Source organism: Epinephelus moara, chromosome 22 (genome assembly GCF_006386435.1).
Source record: "Epinephelus moara isolate mb chromosome 22, YSFRI_EMoa_1.0, whole genome shotgun sequence".
NCBI classification, from domain to species: domain Eukaryota; kingdom Metazoa; phylum Chordata; class Actinopteri; order Perciformes; family Serranidae; genus Epinephelus; species Epinephelus moara.
Window position 1 is genome coordinate 9659406 of NC_065527.1, and position 27388 is coordinate 9686793.

General features: G+C 40.8%; 1 protein-coding gene across 1 annotated transcript in view; it reads right to left on the minus strand.

Annotated features, from left to right (window-relative positions):
- Positions 1-977: 977 nt before the first annotated feature.
- The window catches only part of nxph1 (neurexophilin 1), a 63720-nt gene continuing 37309 nt past the window's right edge, over positions 978-27388 (minus strand). Inside the window, exon 2 of the mRNA XM_050034408.1 lies at positions 978-1833. Coding sequence (XP_049890365.1) covers positions 1078-1833 — 756 coding nt within the window. The 3' untranslated portion in view covers positions 978-1077. The remainder of the gene's footprint in view (positions 1834-27388) is intronic.

Below are 27388 nucleotides of genomic sequence, written 5' to 3' on the forward strand. Positions count from 1 at the left end.
CTTTGTTAGAGGAACCAAGAACGAGCATAAATGGAGTGAACAAGAGGACTTAGCGGGTAGGGGGTAAACACACAGCTCATGGGGGGCATGTACAGAAGCAGCGCAATTGGGATAAACTATGTACAATACAAACCATTCATACAAATTAGGCTCTAAGATATAGAATCCAATACATTACATTTGATATATTAAGTGACAATGAGCAAGCCCCATCCCCCATGAACGACCTACTGATCAATCAATCAGGTAATCAGACATTCAGTCAGCTGAGAATGACCCAATCACCCAACGAACTCAACAGCTGTACGAGCAGGAACACTGACGACAGCTGAAGATCGACAGTGTTACAGTATCTGAGTGCATTTTCTCTCCTGACTGAATGGGAGAAGCCTGCTCAGATCCAGCTCTCCCCTACATAGGTAAGACCATCGAAAAGCATCAGACTCACATTTATATCTTCACTGTCCTCTTCAGCTGCCTTGCAGGTTTTGTAAAAACGTCTGAGGATTTTTTTTTTTTTAATTCTTTTAAATGAGGAGTTAATTTTGTTTTCCAGTTATGCAGGATAAACTGCAGAGCGTGAATAGCACAGCAGGGGCAAACAGTCCATATGTTGTTGTCCAGAGAGTGAATGCGTTGTATATAAAATATGATAAAAGAAGAAAACAAACTTATTAACATACTAGTTTGAAAACAAAAGGTGTGAACTAGACATAGAGAAAATGAAAAGGGACAGAGTTTAATAGTGATATCCCAAAATGACAAAAAAGCCCTGCTATCTACACATGGTTCAACAGGGAGAAAACATAATTCAGGAACAAAATTATAATAATAAATAGTGGTAATCAGTTTTTCAGGTCATTTTTAAGCATATTACAGTCGTATATATCACCTTTTTAACTGTTAAAAGTAACTGCTCTTTGCAAAATTCAGAACATTAAATCAGGAAATCAGTTGGGATGGTTGACACTCTGGAATTTAGGGACAGTACGGCTAACATACACATTTCTCTGGGATGGTAGAAGCCCCAGTCTGTGCTCCACTCGTCCACTTTCTGTATGCGAGTGTATGGGAACATCAGCCAGAAGGGAAGTAGGGAGTGTCACTGTGGTAGTTATAGTCTGGGCACACTTTCTGCACCAGTTTGTAGTCGGTGCTGTAGAAGGAAATGAAGATGCAGATGACTTTGAAAGGTTTGGAGCAGAGCCAGGAGACGTGGCTCTGGGTCTGCTCCTGGTAGCAGGTCTTGGACGGGTCGAAGTTGCAGAGCGTGTTCTTGGCGCCCTTCTCCACCTTCTCGTACTCTATGCGGCAGTTGAAGGACTTTGAGTCCTTGGCGTCGATGACAGACTGCTGCGCCGCCACGTCGAACTCCACTATCTTGGTTGGAGGGACCAAGCTGACGGATACGTTACCCTGGCCTGTGGAGTTGTGGCGGAAGTAGACACTGAAGGTGCCGTTGCCATGATCCACGATCTTACCAGTGATCAGAAGGTTGAGTTTGACCGTCTTGATGTTAGAGTGGAAGTCCCCCCAGCCGAACATCTTCTTGAACTTCCCCGTCTTAACCATTGGCCGCCGTTTAGCCCGCGGCCGCGAGTCCTGCAAGTCTGTGGTGTTCCTCAGCCAGTCCCACAGGTCCTGCTCAGAGTAGGGCTCTGGAGTGTCATAGCGAAGGTCCAAGGCTGTGCTGTTCTCTTTGCCATGTAGAGTCTGTGACAGCAGCCTACTGATGGACATATCCTTACTGCTTTCTGTCCATATATGCTTTAGTGTGGATTTGGGGCTTCCTGACTTGACAATGTCCGACTTTGAGGCGTGGGCACTTGTAACCTGTGGAAGAGAGAAAAAACACTTGGTTGGCCACATGTCTCTTTGACTTTCCAGTTTGCTTTGTGTAACCAGTCTGCAGCAACTTACACCTTAACATTATTATTAGTTTTCTTCAGTTATGCATGTTTTCAGGCTTTTCTCATTCACACGTATACCTTTGAAAAGTAATGCACTACAATTCGTATGTAACCCACATAATCATGAGCTAATCATTTGTATATAACCCACATAATTAGGAAGGCTGTGATCACGTGCACTTATGGAAGTAGAGAAAGAAGTAGTCTGGGTAAGAAGGAGGGTTAAGGTGGTGCATGGGTAAAATAAAAATCAGGACTTTCCCCTAGGAGTTCGTAACCTTGTGAAACCAAGTGAATTTTGAGTTACTTTAAGTTACGTTGTCACCATGTTTCTTTTCCTAAACCTAAACTATGTAAATTTACTTGCCTAGACCTAAAGACACCTAGCCATGTTTCATTTCCTGAACCTATCTGGGTTACTTTGCTTGCCTAAACCTCCTCCAGTTCTTCACATTAGTACACAACTTTACATAAAGTCATTTGTTGGGCACCATTCTGTTAGATATCATATGAACCGTCAACACATTCTCACTCATGTTGGGTCATGGACTTTCCATGTCTAGATTGGACGTGCAAGGTACCCTGGGTGTGTTGGTTGCTGACGTTCTGGGACAATGTGTCAAGTTATGTTACATGCACTTTGGTACAACACTGCAAAATTACCTTTTTTTCCATCAACAACTAACGCATGTGGTTGGGTTTAGGAGAAAAGAACAGAGTTTAGCTATATAATCTTACAAAACGTGAACACCGGTCTCCTGGGTGAAAGTCAGCATTTGCTGGACCCATCTACCAATCCCGACAGTCCACCCCCTTTGGACTTTTGCTGCCTTAACTTTTGTTCTTGTCCTGCCGTGTTTCCCCATGATGCCGCCAGGTCCCATTAAACTATGACTGCTACCGGCCGCTTATCATGCCGGCGCAAAAGGGCAGCTTTTTTCATCGGTGTCTAAGGAATTTACAAAGAAAATAATTCAAAAATTGCATGTGCAGAAAATAAAGCAACACTCTTAAATCCATTTTTCTGGCACATTACTTCATTTTTGGCAAGTTGCTGTTACCAACTGTGCATCAGTAAAGTAGCGTAAAAACCACAGGAGTGAGTATTATGTGATGTGCATTCATGTATGGGTGTGAGTGGAACATTTCTCTGTAGAGCCACTGGTGGTCAAACACTCCACACTATAAGACTTAACACACTGGTTTCCTGTTAAGTAATTCACACTCCCAGTGCTAATAGTTTAACTTTTCAGTACTACCTCTTGTGTGTAATACTGAGGGATTCTTTTAAGTTTAAGGAGGTGGGTGGGGAGGAGTTCTCAGTTTAAGGCCCTAGAAAGTTTTGAACCAGCCCTGCCAATACAAGAACGTGCTTCTATATTGGGTGAAATCATGCGTCATGAGACATTACTTATCTATATCATCTATATCATTCAGGAAATATTGACTTTCACATTCAAGCATGCCGTTTTCCACAAAATTGACCAATCAAATGTATTCCGTGGGGGGCTAGAGAGATCAATCGTTGCTGCAAGCTTCAATTTCAAATCATGATAGCAGACAGCTCCAAATTGGGAATTATAGTGAAGCAAGCTGAGCGAGAAAAGAGAATACCGCAATCAGAGTAAAACATATTGCTCCCTTCTCCTCCCTCTGCCAAATAGAGGGAGTATCCACTGGCTCGCACAGATAAATGCAGTGGTCGTTCAGAGGGTAAAGAGCGGACTATTAACTAAAGAGTGCTCCTTGAATTGATGATTGATGAACCCAAGGGTTTTCACTATTTAGCGCCGATGAGTGGAATTAGGCTCATACAGGCCCCGGTGGAGGTATGTGACATTGATTGCCTGATTTCTACTGTAAGACGTGACAGCAGATCTGTCTTGCTGAGGTTTTTGCATTTTGCGGGCTGCCCCGAGGATCGATGCTTGGAAAATAAGGTTTCGCTACCAATCAGTTTGAAGTGAATTGCCTCACAGCACGTCTCTCAACACCATGGGGACATACAGAAAGCTTTACACATACTGTTACAAGGAGAATATACCTGTACTGTAAAGTATGTGACAGAGTGGGCAACAGAATATATATCAGTATGACTCTGAGGGGACTGAGTTTTAGATCAAAGCTGCTAAGAATACACTTAATAACAGTGATTGTGTTTAACTTTTGGCCAAAATTGTTATGGTAATCACCGGAAACAAAAGAATATATGAGGATCACTATCCCAGTGTCAGCTGGGATAGGCTCCAGCTCCCCCGTGACCCCCAACCTTCAGGTACTTCATAGACCACTGTTGGGTGGTTAGTCAGCCGGTCCACTACTTTGGTCCAAACTGAAATATCTCTGAAACTATTGGATGGATTGCTATGAAGTTTTGTACAAACATGCATGGTTCACTGATGATGAATCTCATAGACTCATGATCCATGGCTGTTCTTCTAATGACACCATGAGGCTGAGATTGAATGGCTTTCTTTAAACTGCCAGGGCGTGGGAATGATCTCTACAGAGCAGAATCAGTCTGCTTTTTTTACAATCTGGTATATACAGATAAACGGGGCCTTTACCACTTAAGGAAAACACCTGTAACCATGGTAACTGTACACATCAAAGATGGCGACAGCTGTAGTCTCAGTGAATCAGTGAGTAAAGAGTTAATCTGAAAAACTGTGACATTGCATTCAAGAGAGCACTAAGTACAGACTGTTAAACATAAGCCAGCCACCCCCCCTCCAGAGAATGTGTTCTACATTAGACATGAGCAAAATCAAAAGGAAAGAAACAAACAGAAGCCGACTGAAGTTAACAGCCCACTCAGCGGCGCTGAAAAGGGTCTCAGGGGATCTATCTTTAGCCTGAAGGGTTAAACTCAGAGAGCACTTGGCTGTGTGAGGCAGATACACTCAGCAATCATTTCCTATTCAAACAGGTGAGGTGGCCTTTGCATACTGAAGAATATCCCAGCACGGTGGAGGGTGAGGATTACGTTGGAATGGATTTATGATAATGTGCCTTCTTATGAAGAGGAGCTGGTAAAGTCCCTTTTTTCACAGTGCATTCAATAGAATTAATTAAAAAATGAACATAAAAACAGAAGACAATGTGCTTCAGATTCAGTTGCTTCGAGGGGAATCATCTTATTTTCCCATCTTTTAATCCTCATAGAAATGCAGTCCTTGCACATGTAGTCTAATCAGCTGTAGTAAACAACATAAAAACTATGATACAGGCCAGTAGTGCAGCAGCATTAGAGCATATGTTATTTCATCTTAACCAGCAGTGGAAGATAATTTCAGATCCTCAATAGATACTAGGTGCAAGAAAGTACAATGAGCTCTGGGCCCCTGTTGGGTAAAATTACCACCCCAGGTCCTCCCGAAGTACTTAATACATCGACTAGCTGTTGTCAACCGATGTGCTAGAACCAGTAAGGAGTAATAACAAAAATGTCGACCCTTATCAACAAGACAGACGCTTCTATCTTGTCTAGCTGTTGTAAATCAGCATGTCTAGTTTGTTTTGCTCTGTTCCACTCTTATAAAAACAGGTATGTTAACATTGCAGCACATCAGTGTGGACTTAAAATGACGTTAGATTCAGGCAAATGCGTTGGTCTCTAGTGATCGGTTCGTGAAAATCGAATATCCCCCTTCCCCATGGAAATCAGTTAGAGTGGACGCAATGTCAGACTGGATATGGAGTCTCTGGGAGTCTTGGTTCTTTGGGCAGCTGCTTTTTTCAGTTGGGGGCTGGTATAGCAAATGTTGTCCTAACAGAAATAGTAGTGTATTTGTTGGGGACTATTTTAAATGGCGCATTCATAAAAATTTGGTGATATGGTGCCACACACTGTAATCCCAATTCGTCTTGGTCCGATCACCTGGGAAAAATATGGATAAACTCAGCAACAGACGATGCTATGTGTATAAAGGACTGACTAAAAATAAACTACAGTGTGTGTGTTAATGGTAATAATGGAACATGTCACCCAGTGAGGCTCATTAATGTGTTTTTAATAGTTTTTGGACCACAGTGGGGCTTTATGGCACAGAGGGATAAGATATTTTAGGCTTTGATACACACACACACACACACACACACACACACACACACACACAAAATGCTTGTTATTAGATATATTGATTGTTGGGTCTGCCACAGAGTATGCCCTGCCGTACCTACATGTAATGTTTTAAAGCCAATACATCTAGCTATTAACAAGTTGCAGTTTATTCTACCTCTTAAAAACTAGCTATTCTGGTTTCGTGCATATAGTCTACTTGAATTAAATTAAAGATTTACCAATCTGTCTCTAAAGATACTGATCATGATATATTAATGTTTAAAATCTTACATCTTAAAGAACTAGAGTGTCTTTATCCTGACTAATTGCAGTGGTGCCATATATATCCATAAGTGTGCAGTCCGTAGCTGTTTATCTGTACTCATTGTTTGTCTTGTCCAGTGGGTGGGCTCTATGCGGTGCATACAGATATGTTTATCTGTGCAGTTCTCAGGCTCAGGCATCATCCAGCATGTTTTGGGCTGAGGGCCAGTGGGTTTGCTGGATCCTGGAGCTGCCAGCTGTAGTGTGCTGACCTGAGGGAACGGTGCATCTGGTAAACATGGCCGGCACCGCGGCCAGCACAGGCCTTGCAGATACCTGAGTACCGGCCAGACAGCCAGTTGGTTGCCCCCAGGCAAGGAAGACTGCTGGGCAAGGCAAGCAGCACAGTCTCTGTCTGTACCATTCAGTCCAGACGTGAATTCTTTACTGAAGCCTCTGCGCATAGTGCGGAGTACTTTTTAAATGCTCTTGACTACTGTTAGAGTTTGATATAGCGTTTTGTAGAGGTTTGTGCCTCTCATGCAAACCTGGTTACATTCAAGACTGAGGTCACAAAAATAAGCCAATGTTTTCATCAAAATTAATGAACCTTTTGTGTACAAAAAAGATGGAAACAAAAAATAACAGATGCCCTGCTTGGCTTGTTTGGGTCAAAGCATGGAGGCATAACTTATGAAACAGATTAAAGAACCAAAACACAGTCTCACTCCCAGCTTGCCAAATACGAGGCAAATACTAGTCTCCTCCAGTATCGGTTTTGGATGCTCAGGGACGGCATGTCAGTAAGCGCTCGTTGCATGCAGTGACTTTTTAAAAATAAACTTCTTTTTCACAGGGAATGTACAGTTCCCTCTTTACTTGTAAAATTCATACAGTCTTGTTTTTAAAAAAACTTCAATAGGCTTACTTCATTTTTAGCTTTACTTTTTAGGTCTAGGCAACAAATCCGCATTGTTAGGTTTAGAAAAAACACCATAGTTTGGCTTTAAAAAGTACATTGTTTACTCATGTGACATACGTCACTAGCAGAGTATTCTAGACACACCTGTACACTACGCTACATTGTTATTCATATAATTTGGTTGACTTTTGGTTTCACACAGGACATGAACGGTGGTCTCCTGGGTGAAAGTCCTTGTTTTTTTTGACCCACCCACCCCTACTCTTTATGCTACACAAGTTGCTTGGAGTGTCAAAACGTTACACTGTGCTAAAGATGCTTTGGTGTGTCGGCATCTGACGTTCAGGGTTGCCACCCAAGTGTTGGTATTTGATGAGTTGGCTGTAAGCCTGGGTTGAGGACCACTGCACTGATTTTAAATGTCAGTTTAATTCAGGTGGTGAAAACTGGCGATCTTTGTCAAATCTGAGTAAATAACATCTTGGCTTTAATTTGAGACTACAATTTTTTGACCTGCATTACAAACAGGTCAGGAAGTTTCAAAGACATGGGAGTTTAGCAGGCAGGAGAGTTTAATAAAAAAACGGTGCTGAGAATTGTAGGATCCAGCGTTTCTTAATACACAACCCATACTATGAACTAAAAGTCGTATAAAATAAAGATTATAGCCCATATTTAGGAAGTGGAAGGATAATTGACTATTTAAGGATTATGAACAAGACTTCAAAAGTGGGGCTTGCTAATTGACTTGTAGTTGAACTGAACTGTATTTTCAACATTTGGCTTCTATTTACATGTTTTTATTTCTGCAACTCATTGTGATCGTTAGAATGGAAGTTTCAAATGTAAGAAATGATTGTGTTTATAGCACAGCCCGAGGCTGGTTTGCAACTAAATGCTAGTGTGACTAAAAGGAATTTAAGGAGCAAAGAAATTTACTCATGTGCTTACTGATAAGTCTTGATATATGCATATTATGCAGGTATAAATGAATCCATCCACTGAACAAGCTCAGAGAGCAGGAGAAATGTGCTGCTGTTCTGCTGTAACATGTGACTGAGTCCTGCCAGACAGCTGCTTGGGGAAACTGGCCTCTTACTCTCACCGCTGACATCCTGAACTGGGAGATGGTCTACTTTCCTGAAGCAAAGGCAGCAGGTAGGGTCAGTGTAAGGCTTTTAAAGTGCTCTTTAAAGTGGGATTACCAACAAGAAAATGGGGCAGTCATTCAGGGGCCCCTTTTTGGTGAAGGGCCCAAGCAAGTCAGACACAACAGGGACAGTGCAATTTTCACCCATTTCAACATCCATGACAAACAGATCACCTTTTCTCAAAAACAGAGCAAAATAACAAAGCAAATCAACTCTTAATAACCTTCAATCAGAAACTGCGCTTATACTGTAGCATAAGCAGTGAACACACCGCAAAGCCTGACTGACAAAGAAACAAAATATTTATATTTATCGAGCCAGACAATGAACAAATGAAGTTTAATCGTCAATAGCACTTTTTTGGAACATAATTAAGGTTGGATAACTTGAACAAACTGATTAGAAAGGCCAGCCCTATTATGAGAACTGCCCTGGAGCCATTAGTAGTGGTGGCGGAGAGAAGGCTAATGCACAAAGTGTTGTGCATCATGGTAAACACCTTCTATCCTCTGTACAACCTCCTGGACAGCAGAGCACTTTGAGTGAGAGACTGATCTAGCTTCTCAGTGACAAGGATCGCTAGACAAAGTCTTCCCTGCCAGCTGCCATTTCCCTGCACAACCAGTCCCCTCTGAGTCAAGACTGGGGGGTCGGGATGTGGAACCTCACCCTTCCCCCTAACAGACTAATATGAACACTCTTGCTCTTGACACATACACCTTTCAATGTCATTCATTTATCTGATCCATAACTGCACAACAAATTTATAACTGATATATATGTACAGTAAAAACAAAATCTCTCACTTCTGTAAGATCTTCTTGATAAGTGTCATTCATTGTATACTTATATCTAGTTATCTCTCTGTAACACATAAAAAGTACTTAAGGTTTGAGCTCCCCCATTGATCCAATTACCACACCTATGGTTTATAGGTTTGTCAACACCCTAGGGTCTCTCTTAGCTCATTAGGACAGGGATAACAGGATAAAAAGTAGAGGAAGATGTCAACACATTACTTGTGATATATAAATATATATAAGTCTTAAAGTGATATAGAAACAATGTATCACAGATTAACTTGTAAATTTCTATCGATTACTGACAAAACTGAGGTCTGGTGAGCAAGAATCAAGCTAAGGCCCTCTGGCTTTCAGATCATTAATATTTCAGTTTCATTTGTACTTAAATGGTGCACATTTTTAAATGTGAATGTGTGCCTTATCAAGTTACCACAAGCTAACTTCTTATTATAAACTAATGCAAACACAGTGCAATGCAACTCCTTATTGCCCTGAGGCCCCTAGAGGGTTACTCAGGGTTACTCAATCCCATCCTAACTCACAAAATATAGTTATGGTATGTTAATCAGATAAACCTTTCAAGAAATAACCCAAGGAACGCCAGAAAAAAACCAATGACAACTACAGGAAATACAACTACAAGTTCTAAATGTTTCTTTGGCAAAGATTGCAAGAACCCAAGTGGCTTTAAAATCCACCTCGTCAAGATGAAATGCATGCAGACAGTACAAGCGTCACAATGCTAAGGAGCTACTCCTAGTGGGATGCAGAAGGAGCCAGGCCCCCATAGGGCCCAGAACCTCCAAGTGATGCAAGACGTAGTCCCACGCAGAGCATCAGAGCAACTTCAGGTCAAGTGGCTCAAAGCCGGCAAGGACAAGAAATGGCTCCAGTTTGATTTAGATGCCAAAACCATCTTGGAAGTGACTGCCAAGGGCAATGCAGATAGATGCCTCAAGATGATAACCATTGTGAGCCGAGTAGCTGAGATATTCAGGCTGTAGGAGAAGACATCGGCAAAGAAAGGAATTTGGCATTCAAGATTGCAGCTCCTTTGTGGGTGTGCAATGTGTTTTGCTCTGGGATTTAGAATTAACGTCTTGCTTGGCCAACAAAAAAAAATGAAGATATCTATGAAACTGGATTCATTGGATTCATCAGAGTCAACTGAAGCTCTGGAAAGTTTCATTGATTGCCGATACCAAGCCATGAGGAAAATGAAGTCATCTTCGGATACAAGTCAACGAGCTCCCTGACCCAAAAAGTCCCACAATCAGTCAACAACTTCATAAAGTGCTGGGGAAGTAAACCATGGAAGAGTAGATATCCCTGAAGCAATCAATAAATGAGAGACTTGGCAAGTTGGATGAACTGGTTGAGCTGCAGAAAGATCTCCACAACCTGAGCCAAGCACGAATTGATGATCTGAGGAAAGAGAACAACTCATTTAAAGGTACTGTGGGTAGTATTCAGAGAACAATGGACTGTGTCAGAAAATGAAAACAAACCGCTTAAGGAAATGTTGCTTAATTTGCAAAGTAGATTATGTGGTAAATTCTATTTTTTTTTCTGGGAGAGACAAAGATGACACAGAGCAAACCATACAGGATATTAAAAAAGTAAAATTCTCTCAAAGAAGGACCAGAGGGACGAAAACACCAGTATAACCAATAAATTGTGATGCTGAGCAGAAGCAGTGTCCAGGATCTTTTTTTCTCAAGACTTATGAGCCAGCAATTAAAATTATCCCTGGAATCAGTACAGTACATTTCCTTCCTAGGGGTCTGGCTGGAGAGAAGGTGAAGAATAAGACTCAACCCATAATCGCTCTGTTTGAGCATTTTGAACAAAAGGAGCTGGTGAAGACCCAGGACAAGGCTCTGAAGGGTACAAACTTTTGGATGAATGATCAATTCCCAGTGGAGCTCAATGAGAGGCGGCAAGATTCCCATCCTTGGGGAATATGGGATCCAAATGCTTGAAGTTTCCTCAGTTGTGGACAAATTATACATTGATGGGCAGTTGTACAAAGATTCAGAGATCACTCTGTGGCTGTTTTAAAGTGTAAATGCCTTGTCTATCTGTTTTATCTTTTAAAAAGAAATGTTACACTCTCAGAAATTTAATCCAGCACTACCTCGTCACACTGCCTCTATTCATTTACAGTTGTCAAAGAAAGGTTTACTCATTGCTCATGTGAACGTGAACAGTTTGGTAAATAAGGTGGATGAGATATCAAATGTTGTCCAGAAGAATAATCTGCATGTGAGTGCTATGACTCAATCGACCAAACCATACCAAATAGAGAAACTGATTATAAAGAAGAGGGGGACAGAAAAGGTGTTATTTTAGATATTCAACAGCACCTGCTGCTCAAAGTTTGGGATGAAATATGTGTAAATAGTCTAGATTCTGAGTTGCTGAGTTACATTCATCTCCTTTTTCCAACACCCAGTATTAATTGGCAACCAAAATCAAACACATTGTACCTTGAGATAAAAGGTGAAAGCACTGATCTTGCCCTCGATAAAAGGAGGGAAATAGTTATGCTTTTGTTTTATACTATTGACTGGAAAAGTAGACATAGTGAACACAGAGGTTCCATGTTCACCTCACCTGATTGCAGCCATTGGTTGTACTTTACTACAAATCAATGAGCATTAACATAAGTGAAAGCTGCTCTCTCTAGTTAGGACAACCATTAGTACAACCGGTATCATCTGCAGATGCTCCGGTTCATAATGAGACCAGACTCTTCTATGGATGTAAGTTTTTGAGCTACAGCAAGTGTAAATGTGGCCTTCAACATCTTATCTTACTATGCAATGACAAAACCTCTGTCTGTGTGTGTGTCTGTTCCATGTTTTTCTCCTCACCGACTTGGTCAACTTAACTGTAATTGGCAACTGGGTGGTGCTATAACAACAGAAAAATGCTTAAAAATGGCTAAAATGCAACCGATCGCTGTGGCTCCCCCTGTGGACCAATGTTTTTGGGGGGGGGGTTTCTAATTTTTGGTATGACTAAGTCATGGTATGGTATGCTGTACTCAATGGGTATGGACTAGTACTGAGTAAATCTTATTTTTTAGCTTTGCCACTTGCTGGAAATACTTTTGGCAATGTGATTTTGTTGATCACTTACAGCCCTACCGGCTGGTTAGAATTAATGAGGTGTTAGCAGTCAATGACGGTATGAAACAGAGCAGTCAATAAAATACATTTTTGAATAATTGCAATCACAGCAACCACAAGAAGTCTTTAAGCATATAATCGTGAATCTGCACAAAAAATATTAGGTTGACAGGTCCAGTAGTATGCAAGATTAGCTGAGGATGGATAAATATGCACACGCATGCACAACTGAGATTCGAGACAATAAAACTTGAGAGTAAGCTCTCCATTGCAGCTCAGCTAAAGGTTATATGTGTATTGTTGCTTTAACTTCACTGTACATTCCTCCCTGTCTCTTACTTATTCTTTTCATATCACCTGTTGACCTCAGCTTTTTGCCAGGTTCTATGAAATAGTCTCTGTTTCACCGATGGATGTCTCAGCTGTTTACAGTCATTTTATTTTATTTCTATTTTTGTACTTTTCACTTCAGCCTCTACTTCTCAGCAGGCATTGTTCATTAGCATCAGCATTATACATAGACATTTCTTTGGTATCGCAGGGTGTCAATGTGCATCATTTATTTCAAAGACTTCAGTACTCTGCAGCTTAACATACTACTGTACATGTGTGTGTTGGAGAGTTTTTCCCAGGGAAAGATCAGCCAGACAGCAGGTGTTCACTACAGCAGTATGTAAATTCTTTCATGGACTGGCTACAGGCTTCTAATCAATCACTTACTGTACAGAGATTAAGATGTTTAAATGGGCAACAAGCATGTTTGGAATTATTATCCCTCTTTAATTTGGGTTCACAGCATGACTTCAGTTAACATTTACTGATGTTCGGTTTAGAATATATGTTTTATATTCAACATATGATTCTTTTTTTTCTCCCCCTTTTTTAAAATGTGTGTGCCGTGGCAGAAAGCAGGCAGGACAGCATGCACTAACAAAAGGTTTCCATAAATCGTGAGTTACACTGCCTCTTAGTATCAGTTCCTATCAAACACTTTACTGCCATTAACATCTATCAGCATCCTTACACTCACTGCAGCTAAGCAGCAATCCATCTTTCCTGCTCCTTTTACTTTTTCGCCCAATTATAAAACAAGAATATCAGCAAACAGTATTTTCTGAATGAGAAGTCAGTCTTATCATCACTTTTACAAAATTGTCAGACTCAAATTAAAAAAAAGAATCTAAATTAATGCAGCACAATGAGATCCTCACGCTCTTCTTCCTTGTCAAAACCTGACACCTACATTTCCCGCAATGCTACTCAACAGCTGACAGTTTGGTTCAAGATTCAGACGTGTTATGCTAATACTTAATGTAGCCTGGAGCCTCTAGCCTGCAGCAGAGGTGAGGAGTGGGCTACCAGGGTCTGATGAAGTTAATACTTTATAGTTACAAAAAATTTTATTTTCATTTTGAAACTTTCGTTTTTAGCCGCTCAACTGGCATCACCTGAAGCAATTTACTGGACTGCAAAACACCTCACTCTGGAGCCACAAAAGGATTTACAGAGACCACCTAAAAACACACTTTGATGTGTTTAGTAGGCGTTCCCTTTTAATTTGGCTGGACATTAAAGTTCTTTTTTTTCACATAAAAAGTTTAAAAAACAAGAAACAACAGCAACTCTAAAAATGGTCTGGAAGCAGATCCACTTTTTCTCCTTCCTACAGTAATGAGAAATTCATCAAGAAATTCCACCACCGCTACTCAGCTAGGTTGACTAGTGAAAGAGCAGTACGCATCAAAACGGCTGGTGCTAAAGGAAACATTAGAGAGATTCAGCTATTAATGTTTGAACCTCAGTCAGACCCAGACTCAGATAAAGAGTGTGTTGTGCCAAAATTGGCGACTAGCAGATGTATTAGAATGCTAAGTGTAGTTAGCATCTTTTTTTTTTTTTTTGTTGATGCTGTTTGCCAGCTTTTAGCTTGGCAGTGTCTGACACAGCGTTTTTGGTTGTAAAACATGCAATAAAACTGCTATGATGTTACAGTGTGTTCACACTGTCACAGCATTATTATGTAATTATATGCTGGAAGTCGAATCAGAGATAGCAGAAAGACATATTCCATCTGAGTGAGACCACCTGGCTTTGGAGGTTTCATTGTGTGCATTTTTATATCAGCGAGCAATTGGCTTTCAAATTTAAGACATATCTAATTTAGCTTGGCAGGGGTATGTTCAAGTCTCAGATTTTAGGGAAGGGTACAGACCATGAGCCAATCAGTGACAGGGGCAGAGAGTGCGACTGCCTCAGGCCCCTGCTGAGCAAAAGTCCACAAATGTGACAGCCACCAACATTTGCATTCTGGAACATAAAACAGCAAACTCATACTACTCAGTCCGGCACTACTAGGCATGATGGTAAATATTGGCTGTCACTACAATATTTTAGTGTGAAGCACTATCAAGCTAGGCGCTAAAATGGAGAGAAAGTGCTAATGAGGTGCATTAAAATAAAAGGAGCGAGAGCGTATCAGACATAAATATACATCCTGTGCTTATCTTGCATCTCACTTATTGTTTTTCTCGTCCTTTTAACACAACCACAAGGAGGATGTCTGCATCAGCATGAATCTACTCACGGTAACGTTAGCTAGCTCACCTAGCAGTATGCTTGGTGGGTGTAGTTCAGTAGAAAGAAAATAGTTCCTACATGAAACTGCCCACAACAAGGTCTGTGGATTATCTTGAGTAACCAGGTCATGATTTCTGGAAAGTTTTTTAAATGTATTTCTGCTCTGAGCACCACAAGCTGAGTGCCATCTAGTTCCATTATATTTGAGAGAAAGCAGACATCTCTATGGCTGATATCTCCAACACTCAGCAACTCGCACCAAAACATTTTAGATTGATAAATAGCACTACAGGTAAGAGGGGGAAATGTACTTTTGATCTGGGATGAGTTGTCTCTCTCTGTTTCAGCAACAGAACAGAAAACACAAATAAAAAGTGGCAATGTTTGTCAGCCGTGTTGAAATTTGGTGGTTGCACAACCAAAAAAATCCTATTTGGAGAATGGCACCAAAAACATTACCCCATCGACCAACATTATAAAATAGATAAGATTAAGATTCTAAAGGTCAAGGGGGTAGACTCAGGAAAACAGGAAGTAGGGCACCAAAAGCAAGACATGATCCCTCACTGGCTTCCCAGCTGCCAAAATCCAGCTGCCAAGTTAAACACTGTTTTCTGCGACACAGCACCACGTTGGAACCACTGACAGCTCAAACATACCGTTAAATCCAGCTCAAGTCCTATCTTCAAGAACTCGTTCCGCCTCATTTGGATCCAAGAAAAATCATCCACACAGATTTACCCCGTGGTGCCCTAAACTGTTCTCTTTTTAGAAGCAATCCTGGAAGTTCTTTCATTTGTTCTTGTAATTAACTTGTCGCTTTTTGCTGAACACACAGGTATTATTGATGTGGCTGTGTTATTGCCAACAGCTGAAGGCTGGGACAGTTAATCAAATCACAGCACTTGCATTGCGATCCATGTTGTATTGTGAGCTCTGTGGTAATTTGCACCTCAGTGACTGGAGAGGAAAATGGCCTGAGAGGTCAGATTGTATTCACTCATAGTCTACACTCTGTAGTGGTTAGCAACACCAGATAACCCAGGAACATACAACCTCTAACCATATATTGTAAATTCTGTGACAAGCTACAAACAGAGTGAAACAGAATCACATCCAAGACTGTGGTTTCTGGACAATGAGCGGGGCTGGCACCATCTCATTTGCTTTTTTACTGCCCAATAAGACAGAAGACAAAAGATCTGAGATGAGATGAGCTCCAGATTCTCTGTCTCTTTTGAAAATTTCCAATCATCATACTCATGCCGAGGGAGCCGCAAAGCAGGGCCGGAATAAAATGCTGGGCGAAGAATGAAGGCCCGAGCACAATGTGATGTGTGAAAGAAGCCTTATGCAAGCTCCAGAGAATGAAAAGAGAAATGGAGAAAGAGAGGGAAATTTGAGGATGTTAGCTTTACAATAGAGGAAGAGCAGGACTGAGGAGGATTGACCCTGAACATACGGACAATTAACCTTCAGTTCAGCGGAGTGTAAGAGAAAACTGAGCCCTCACAGGCTGTACACCAATAAGTGAACATACTATAAAGGCCTGTAAGGATGTTCATTTTACAGAGTGAGCTGTGAACGTGTTTTCTAAGGTATCACATTTTCCTACTTTGGGAATCACACAATAATTATTCACTCTGCAGCTGTTTTTGTCGTCCAACATTTCAGCTGGTGGCCGTAAAATGTCAAAGTCAACAACACGCTTTAATTTAATAATCAAAATCCACTAATTCATTTCAAGAGCTAATTAAGGACTTCTCAAAATTTAAATGGCTCTTTCAACAACATGTTTTATCCCACAGTCAGAGTCTTTGTCTGTTTGTCAAGTATGGCCTCACAAAGAGAACAAAGAATTTGGCGCGGTATGATCCACATAGCTCGTACAGTATGCACAGATTGACTCATTTCCTTCCTGTTTATACTGTATGTTTCTCATTATTCATAATATGAGTTCTAGTTGCAGTCTGGGCTAATAATGCTCATAACTTATTTTTTCTTGGAAACTTTTTGTAACAGCAGAAAGGACAAAAAAAAAACAAATTGTCCAGTAAAGCATGACCCACTGTCAGTCAGAATTCTCCAATGTGGGCTCATGTAATGTTAATGATACTGGGTGACATGACCAAAATTGACCTATCAGTACCATGTGACGTTATGTTTACAGCCATTGGTTGGTGTGTAACAAGTCAATATGAACATGAAATAGATCACAACTATAAGTGAAAGCCACCATTTACACTTGGCATAGTACATTTTTGCAAACCGCGAATGTCACATTTGCAGATAAATTGAAACTTCAGATTTCAGCAACATTGTGCTTAACATCTGGATAGGTTTAGGTACAAAAAACACTTGGTTATAGTTGAGAAAAAGATCATGTCTTGGCATTAATACCTGATTTTGGTGGCTAAAAAGCTTCTAGAGGATAACCTGGAAATCCAGATGCCCCGCCCCCAGCAAATTCGAATTCGCACTGCACGGGGATCTGGCCCCGATGAGCAGAGCCCGGTGAATCACCATCGGACCAATCAGATCAGTCTATCTGACAGAGGTGGGCTCTGGGCAGGCGTAACATGATGAGGTCAGCGCTGCGCCATAGGAGTCAAAAAGTAAACAGCCAAGATGGCAGCTGCCGAAGGACCGAGTCCATTCAATTTAGCTTTGGAAGAAACGCTAAGCCAACTACACTTATCTTTTTCCTTGAGAGAGGAACAGAAGACTGCCCTAGAAGCCTTCGCTTCCAGGAAGGACGTTTTTGCCGTTTTGCCGACAGGATACTGCAAAAGCATAATATATCAGTTAGCCCCACTGGTCGGCAAACAAATGGAGCTTACTGCAATGAATACGTCACCTGTTTTTTGCTCTGATTGGCCATCGTGCTATCCAATTGCATGCGGCGGCATTTGAAATGCCTCAGTTGGGTAGTTTGGGTAGGAAGGGTGTATCGGTGAGGGCCAGACTCAAAATCTTTCTAGATTTGAGTCTGGAGCTCCAGGCTATCTAGAGGAGGCAGTAAAACACAATCGCTTTTCATGGCAATATTTACGGAGGAAACACAGTGATGGGTCACTTAAAAAACAACCATGTGTGGTAGCTAAAAAGCAGCTGAAAATGCACCAATGACTCCCTAAAAAACTTATTGTATTTGTTTGTTTGTTTATTAGTCTCACACAATGGTCTGCAGCTAGCAGGCTTCTCACCCAGGTGCTATTCCATCCACCATCCCTCCACCTGCCAGTGACAAGGTCAGCTCATATGGTACGCCACATCAGAAGTTTTGATATAATATAAATGTGTATATATAATAAATATGTGTCTCTGTTGGCCAGATCGCAGTTCTGTCTCAGTTTTCCCAGCTGCATGTAAAACAGGGTTGTTCTCCTCTAGTCCAGAAAAGGGAAACGTTTTCTTCATTGGCTCTAACTCATGTCACTCTCTCATCCATTTGGATCATTCAGTGATTGAAAACTGATCAGAGAAAAATGCATCAACAGTTGTAATTTTAGTGTAACTTTAGCTGCAGGTATACTAAGGGAATGATATATTGAGTGGCTATTTCCACAGATTACTTATAGTGACTCTGGGAGAAGTAATGATTATGGACGTGTCTTGGAGAGACCAATGAAAACACCTGTTTAACTTTCTTTTTTTTTTTTACATGTCTCAAACAACCTCTGGAGGTGGATTGAACACTCAGGTTCCACTCTGCTTTGGATGTAATTACACTTAGCTTTGAGATAACTATCAGATCTACCCAAAATGCATGAGGTGACTCATAAATGGGGTGTAAGAGACTACGATCTGTCTATCCCACAGAGAGGATTTGATTCATAAATTTATACACGGTCCATGATCTAATACAAAAATGATACAGATCAATCTTTGACAATGTGATACTCTGCAACTGGGTGTTGGATTTCACACAATTTAAAATAAGAAGGACTGCCTGAAAGGACAACTAATTTTGGTATTTACAACAACTCTATATTTGCACATGTTCTTATCTACACTGGCTCTCACACAAGCTGCATTTTTGTTACCCTAACCAAAAAGCAGCGGGAGTCAGGGGATCAGCGATTGAGAATCATTGATGCAAAATAAAAACATTGATACATATCGTCATCTATAAGACATGCCTTTATTGCGTGCACAAAAAAAGGGGTGCTCAAAGTGCAAAAAATAGATGATGATAGTCAAGGACTGAAATATTTGCTGCTGTTTTTATTAACTTTTTATTATTTCTTGCACTTTGAGCACCCTTCTTTTTGTGCACAGTTGTTCTGAATAAACCAGTTGCATTGGTGTGCAGGTATCTCCTCTGCCATCCTTTCTTGGTTGTCCATTGTACAGACGCACCCAAGATAAACTTTTTTGTTGCCCTAAGTAGGCGCAGATTCACAGCAGTCCTAGGACTTTATTTTGAAATTCCCATGGCACATCTGTGTCACCATTTCTTTTCAAGTGCAAATCCTTTCTAAACATTCAAACGGTGCTAGCGGCCTAGCGCCAGGCAGATGATAGCGAGAAGCCAAGAAAAACACAATGAGAATATTTACTGATATGTTGTCATATCGATTGCCTGCCCCTGAATGAAATGAAATCAAAATCGTATCAGGGCAGACTTTATAATATCACCAAATATTGTATCATTGTCCAAATAACCAACATAATACTGTATAGTGATGAAACTTGTGTTTTTCACTCCTAGAAAGCGGTGACAATAACTCCTGTCCTAAAGCTTAGCAAGGCCTCAGCAGATGCAGCAGAGGTAATGGAGAGTGACAGCATTAGGGATGCTGCGCACCAGGTAATATCATTGATTTTGTTCCCTTTCTTTTCATGTTAAGAGAAGCATTATTTGATTTTCAATGGGAAAAGGCTACCAAGAACTGTTTCAAATAACAATATAGACTGGTACCTGAATCAATTCATATTATAATCAAGTGACAGCACAAACAGCAGTGCATTTGCTCAAACAAGTGGAATTAGTGTCAAGTTACACCTCCACTGGGAGGACACACTGACAAACACACGTACAAGGAATAGGCACAGACACACAGAGGAAAACAGACTGAGAGTTGCTTGGAATGATTGTCTTTTTCACAGTTGTTTCAGTTCTTCTCAAATTTTACAGCAGATTTGATTCAGGTCTGTGGTTGTGTATCAGTGTAGCCCTCTGACTCTTGTATTGGTTTGTCACTGTTAATGTTTACACCCCTAGTCTATTGTGTATGCTGCTGCAAAACAAGTGCACTGCTCAGTTTAGACGTACTATTGCACACTATTAAGTAAATTGAATGTAAGTGCCACTCAAGTCATTTCCAGGTGTCCAGAGTATGATTGTGCAGTTTGTTTGCGTTTGGAAGACGTGTGGCTGCAAACAGCACTGAGCATTGAAGGAAGCTACAAAATAGGACTGTGCACGGTGCAAGAATCTTTTCGGATACTCTGCCCAAATAAATTCTACATGTGGGAAAGACTTCTGTGGTTAACACAGATTACAAACGATACTCTGATGTGTTTTCTGCTCAGCTACATTGAGCAGCACATTCAGACATGACCAAAGCATTCTGAGGCTGCTCCCAGTCCCTGTGTCCACATCTCATAAAGTGTTCCTCAGGGAGAATAAACCATGAAACACGGCCGCTAACAGCTATCAACACCCACACCACACAATATGAGATAAACCAGTGGTGCTTGGCGCCACACTGCTGCTAAGTGCTGCTGAAATATCACGGTTTGCCCATGTACTAGAGCTGCCTAATGGTCATGTAAGCGGGCTGTTAGACACATCATTAGAGCAGACTTTCTTGCTCTGTGTGCGTGCAAATGTGCAGACTTGTGTGTGTGTGTTTCAATCTTGAATGCTCTTGCGCTCTCTTCTTATTTTTAAGCAGGTGCAGTAATTCAGCTCATATGAATATTGACTCAGAAAACAAACAATACCAATGATTTCTACTAAAATGAGGCTGATGTGTTTACAATTTTATTATTAAGACCAAACATGTAAAGTGCTACTTGCAACCGTAATTTACCCAGTGTTGATTTCATTAAATCTTTATAGTGATGAACTGAACAAATTTACTGACTATTTTAAGCGCCTTGCAAATAATAGGACTAAAAATTAAAAATGTTTTGTGTGGGCGAAAAACGAAAAGACTCTGGGGTCATTAAAATAACAACAAAGTATTTCTCTGGAGAGCATGACTGTGAAATGCAAATTTCATGAACACATGCCCATAAAGTTATGAGGTCTCATTCCAAAGTCGCCTAATAATGTTGTTTTGTCAGTGGTTTCAGCGTCAGACGCCATAAGCCCCCTTTGTGGCGGTATAATGGGTGGCTGGGTGGCGTCAGTCAGACACAACCTTTCGCAGTGTGACGATATGCTTTCAGTCTACCGGAGGGCAACTGTCACAGCAGTATGATAAGCGGACAGATACAGTGCTGGGCGGTGTCAGGCTGAAACGTTGCTGGCTACGATGTAATTTAAGGTGCCCCTAAAGAGTAGGTGAAAGGGGTGGTGGATGGGTCCAAAAAACCCAGGACTTTCACCCGGGAGCCTGCTGTTTGCTTCTTGTATGAATGTATGTAAATGTCTTTTTCTTAACCTAACCACATGCTTTTGTTGCCCAAACCTAACCATGCACTTTTGCTGATGTTCCAGCATTGGTAATGGCGTCCTGGAACGTCAACAGCAGAATAAGAAGCATGTAATATGTAGATGTGAAAGGTCACTGACAAAGTGACGATATGTGAAGACTTGGAATGAGAATGCATTGGATATGCTGTGTGCAAAAGGTTGTCCTCGAGGTAAAGTAATGGAGAGTTCTACATAAAAAGGGTTCATCCTGTCATGCACTGTTTGAATATTGAATATATTCATACATATCCTACGTCATCATGAGTCACTAATTTGTGCAAAATCCACAGATTTGGGAAGGCTGCGATCACGTGACCAATGAGTGGACAGGAGTAAAGAAGCTGTCTCTATAAGGGGGCAGGTTGTGGTTGATAAATTCACAAAACACGAGACTTTCCCCAGGAGACTGGTGTCTGGAACCGTGTGAAATTTACATAAGCTTTGAATCATTTAAAGGTACATCCTCACCATCTTTCTTTTCCACCGTTACTTCACCTACCTAAACCTAACCTCAGTAACTTAACATTAATTACGTAACCTTATGTGTATGTATGTAATTTGTGGAGCACTAATTCTCGGGATAACCGTTGTATGAGGATATGCTGAATGGTGGTTTTTGATGTATGTTATTACTATCTGCTGTGTGAAGACAGCTTTCATGTACAGCAGATGCTTTATTTAACATGACAATAAAATATTTACATGTTCACCATTTATGCAAGGGAGAAAAACATGTCATGAGAATTATTAACATTCATAAAACAAACACCATGTAATTCATTCTTGGTTCAGATCTGACCTACAAATTCTAGTAAAACATACCAACCGTTTTTACTCTCATTGTCTTTGAGTTTACAAGCTCAGTTAAGATTCTTGCTGGTGAAATTCAGAAGCTAATATGTCCCGAGGAACCATAAATCAAAGCCGGCTTTATTTTGTCAGCACGCAGATGGCCCAAATACACAACTCACCTCAATTAAGACCTGAGGAGGGGAGCTAAAAGGGAAAAGTGTTTGGAGAGGAAAAAGGGCACCTGTTCGCCTGTCATATCCGCAGCTCTTCTGATCAGCGGCTAGGAGCTTCCCCCTGAGCTGTTTCAATGCTGAATTAATGATGGCAAACAAAGCCAAAGCCTCCTCACAGCCCCTTTGTGAGTTCATTCTCTTTCCACTTTGGTCCCTCTCAACTAATCTTCAGTGTCACACTTAATGAGATTTTCAGTTTGTAAAGTAAGTGGAGCAATAACTCCCCCAGCACACGCCGCCATCTCCATTCCCACCGCCTCGAATGCTTTTAAGCAACCACTTCTGCACCTTCTGTCTATTCCTCCTCTCAGTAAAGGATGCATTATGAAGGATTATTACTTATACAAATCGCATTGAATTATTCACACTGCAAACACGCAGCTGAAAGTACAGTATGCGTGTAAATGCGTTATTTTCTTCATTATTCATAATGAGCAGTTTCTGCAGCGTCTTCAGTCCTGGAGAATAACAAACAATGAGTCATTAAACATCATGAAAATGAGATAAATATGCATATCGACATTAGTTCAATTAAACAGAAATTAACTGTTAATTCTGTTGCCATCTGCAAAGGCTGTTTTATTTCATGTAATTAGTGTTTTGATGAGTGTGATGTTAAATATAATCTCTCAGGCTACTGAGAGGATCTAATAGAGAGCAGCACATTAGCATTTTGACTTCTATGCATAGAGATTTTAACATTTTCTAGATCTTGATGATCGCCTCTCGCTGTCATGAACTTGCATTTTCTGTCTCACTGTTAACATCAGACACTTAACGGCAGTATTAAAATACTCGGTCTGCTCTCAAGATATGTTTTCTGTTGTCTCAGACGTGCCAGTCTCTAGCCACTAATCTCAACATCACAGCTGGGTCCAGTTAGGGTAAACCAAGACAAAGCAAGACACCAAAACAAAGATAGAGCACCAAAAATTAAAAGGATCATATATATATCTGTGGTGTATCTCTGCCAAGTAACCATTGTTGGCCAAGTACCCTCCCTTCGAACATTTTACCCGGTAGTTACTTTTACTATCATTACTGATTTTATTATTTGCTATTTTCCTTGTGGCAATCCCCAGACAAATACAACAGTGACATAGACATGCGAACATGACAACTACTGTAGACTAAACAAGTGACATAGTGGAGCAACCATGTGTATTCTCCACATGCACACGCAATCAGGACTTGCCGACCTGAATATGTGCAGAGCCGAGTATATAAAGGAGCTATGTGATGGCATAAGCTATCCCACACCCTCATCAGCAAGCAATGTAGGAGCAAGTGTGCTAATAGAACCAGGGTTACAATATTGTAACCTAAGTCTATCTCAAACAGGCTCCTCTCTCTGCTGGAACAGGGGTAGAGAGTGTGGAGCCCAATGAATGAACGTCCTTTTGCAACATAACATAGACTCAGCCACATTGATCCTGATTGCCTAAAGGTTGGTGGGAAAGTCGCAGAACGCTGAAGAGAAAAACGATAGCTGACACCATCATACTGCTCCTTTATTATCTGTGGGCTCCACAAGTATTCAGGTAGGCACATGCTGATTGGCCACCTACGTCTAAGTAAATTTCAGTAGGCGAATTTGTGCTCGTGTTTGGACGAGATTATTACAGAGTCCAGTAGAGGATGAAGCCTGTGTGGGATAGAACTGCTCTTTTTTTCCTCATTGAGAAATTCTGGATCTGGACTTCGCCCTGCCGCACACCACTGCTTGCAGTATGTCTAGGTTTCGCCTTCCCTAGCAAGGAGAAAGCACTAGGTTGACCAGTGAAAAAGCACCTCAAGTTGGCTGGGATTAACAATAGAGAAAACATCAGAGAGACTCAGCCATACATGTTCTAGCGTCAGTCAGACCCAGACTCAGATGAGGAGTCGGTTGTCTGGTATATCAGCCTCTTTTTCTGGCCATTTACAGTATACCAACGTATCAACCGAAAAGCCATTGGACTATAGAGGAGAGTACACCCACTATCTCATCGGTAACCTACCCACCTACCTAGTAGTACACCCACCTCATCAACTAGTTGTGCACCATAGCAGACACACACTTGCAGATGATCAGAGCTGTAGTTCACATCTTTTATTTGTTCATGTTGTTTGTTAGCTTGTTAGCTTGTAGGCTAAGTGGCAGTGGCTGACAAAGCATTAATGGTTGTGAAACACACAATAAAATTTGTTATGAAGAGGTTTTTGGTAAATTGTGGGAGAAAAAAACTCCCAGTTCCAGTTTACATCCAAAACTACACACTCTACCATGTTTGCTGTCAAAACTTTCACAATGCTAACCGTTGCTCTCTGTACGGCCAAATCTGCTCTGTGTTGGAGGTCCAAGTTTGTTCCCCTTGTTACCTCTCAGTGCCAGCTTACCAGCTCATTATCAACTGGTAACTAGCTTGTAACGGTCCGGACCACTCAGCTGGAGGAAGGATAGCAAGGCATTTAGTGCTGGTCACAGAACAATAAATGTGGCCTTCTCATGAGGTTTAACAGTCACCCTGAGCATCTCTACAACACTCGACAATGCACACATCACACACTCACAGGTTACGCACAAGGCCACCACCCTTAAAGGGGAAAAAGGTTGAGGCGGTAACACCCTGTTGAATATTTATTTTTGTATTGGACAGCAATTGGCTTTCTAATTTCCAACGTATCTAATCAAGCTTGTCCACGTGTGTTTGAATGCCAGATTTTAGGGAAGCACACAGACTTTGCCCCCTTCAGTAGAGGAATTTGAAAACAAGTGACAAACTTTGCACAGATACAAGTCAGTACAGTCAAGGTCGGACATTTAAGGGAACATAAACTTAGGAGAATCATACTTTTTAGTGGGTCTTTGAATGATGCTGTGCTGGTAGGTATAAGGCATCGGTATGAATGGTAATTGAGAGACACAGTGTAATGTACCTACAGCTTTATGGTAAACACAACAAAGATTCAAATGTTTGTATATGACTGAAAAGACATTCAGATTTTTATCAAGTCTGTCTTAAAACAATAGTCAGGTGCCCATGTTAACTTCAGAACACTGATAGAAGACAAAATTCACCACCCTTGTTGTGTCTACAATGTTTAACTGAAGTTAACATGAGGCTCCAGCAGTCTGAATGAATCAAACCCAGAGGATATCTTCCAAAGTTACAGACTTGTTGGTGTAAAATTACCTCTTTGTGTTTCCTGGACAGCCTTTCCTTGCTGAGCTGCAGTGGAGGGACAGTAACACAGAGAGGGAGTTTACTAAAAGGACTGTAACTTTTGTCTCACTCAGACTGCTGAAGCCTCTTATTAGCTTCAGATAAATGTTTGATACACTTTTGCACAAAATAAGAACTGTGTACTTGGATCTTTACAAGGCCAACATGAATTTCAGTGTTCATATGGGCACCCACTCATTGTTTTAAGACAGTATTGAAAACTATGAATGTACCCTTTAATGTTTTTGAACATTTTAAATTGCTAAATAGCTGTTTATTAGCTTATATTAGAATTTTGCCTGTCTTCATCTTGTCTAAATAGATTACCATATACCATACCATGTACCATATTGTGTGAGACTGGGATACGTAGCCCCTTGTGGCATCTTGATTTCCAAGAAGCTCATGAATCCTTTAATCCACACACCAAATGTCAAAGGATTTATTAGTTTTTAGAGACTGAAAGTGAAGATCCAGTTACTCTGAACGTTCCTGTAAGAGTCTAGTATTTGTGTTTCAAACGCAAAGAAATAAATAGTATTTACCAGAAAATGATGTAACGCAGAACAAGACCAGAACATATATGAAAGGTAACATGTTGTTTGCTGACACAGATCACTTCCAGCAGGCTTTGTTTCAACACTGGGGGACACAAGTATGAAACTGGGGTTTGGGATCCTCCCCCTGGAAATTGTGAGCACAAAGCCTTGTCTTTTCTGCATGAATTTGTAGTGTAAATGTATTTAATTTCATCAAAAAATCCTCTGCTACTATCATATTTTAATGCACACATATTTATACATGACAGGGGAGTAAAATGAAAGATTGAATAAATAAAAATAAAAACACAATTTCATTTTAGTTATTTAAAAATTGTCTTTTGTAACTCTGCATATAACTCTGTGATCTAAATATCTTAAAGATTTAGGCTTTGATCGCCCAGAGTGTGAAAAGTGATGATAGCACAGATAGCCTAGCTCAGTCAGTGATTTATCTTTGTGAGCTGCTTATTTGCAGTGGTGTGATCTTGGATGCTCATGACAAGGATTTGTTTGTGAGGCGCTTGACCATCTCTCAAATAACTTAAACAAAAAGATATTAAATGGGTGCTGAACTGCAGCCTAGTCACCAGAAAAAAAAAATGCTGGCATTGTACGTTTCTGCAAATAAATATGCCCAGCTGCAGCCCACTGCTGGAGACCAGCAAACAACAACACTAGCTGTGACTTAATAAGTTGCTGTGTTTCCAGCGGCTTTTTAGGCACCTAACAGGGGTGTTTCGTAGCACTATCCTCGATGATTTTCCAGCAGGGACAGCACCATTAAGAATAGAAGAACATTGCTGCTTTTCCAGTGGGAATTGTGCCACCAAAACCAGGTATTTAAAGCCAGAATCATGTTGTCCTAACCATAACCAAGTGGTTTTTGTGCCTAAGCCTAACCATAAGCCAACTGCAGCACTGCAGTTTCAGTATCTGCTACATAATAAATTGCAAATGTAACCCCGTACAATGCCAACATTTTTTTCCAGTGATTCTGTTGTTGACTGACACCTCTATTTGGCAGCTATTCCAGTGTTTTAAACACATTCTATTATGTGAGGGAAATAGACTTGAGTGCAGTTTAAACTAATGTTTGTTCCTCCTGAACTTTCAGGGAGCTATTATTTTTTTTTTTTTTTAGT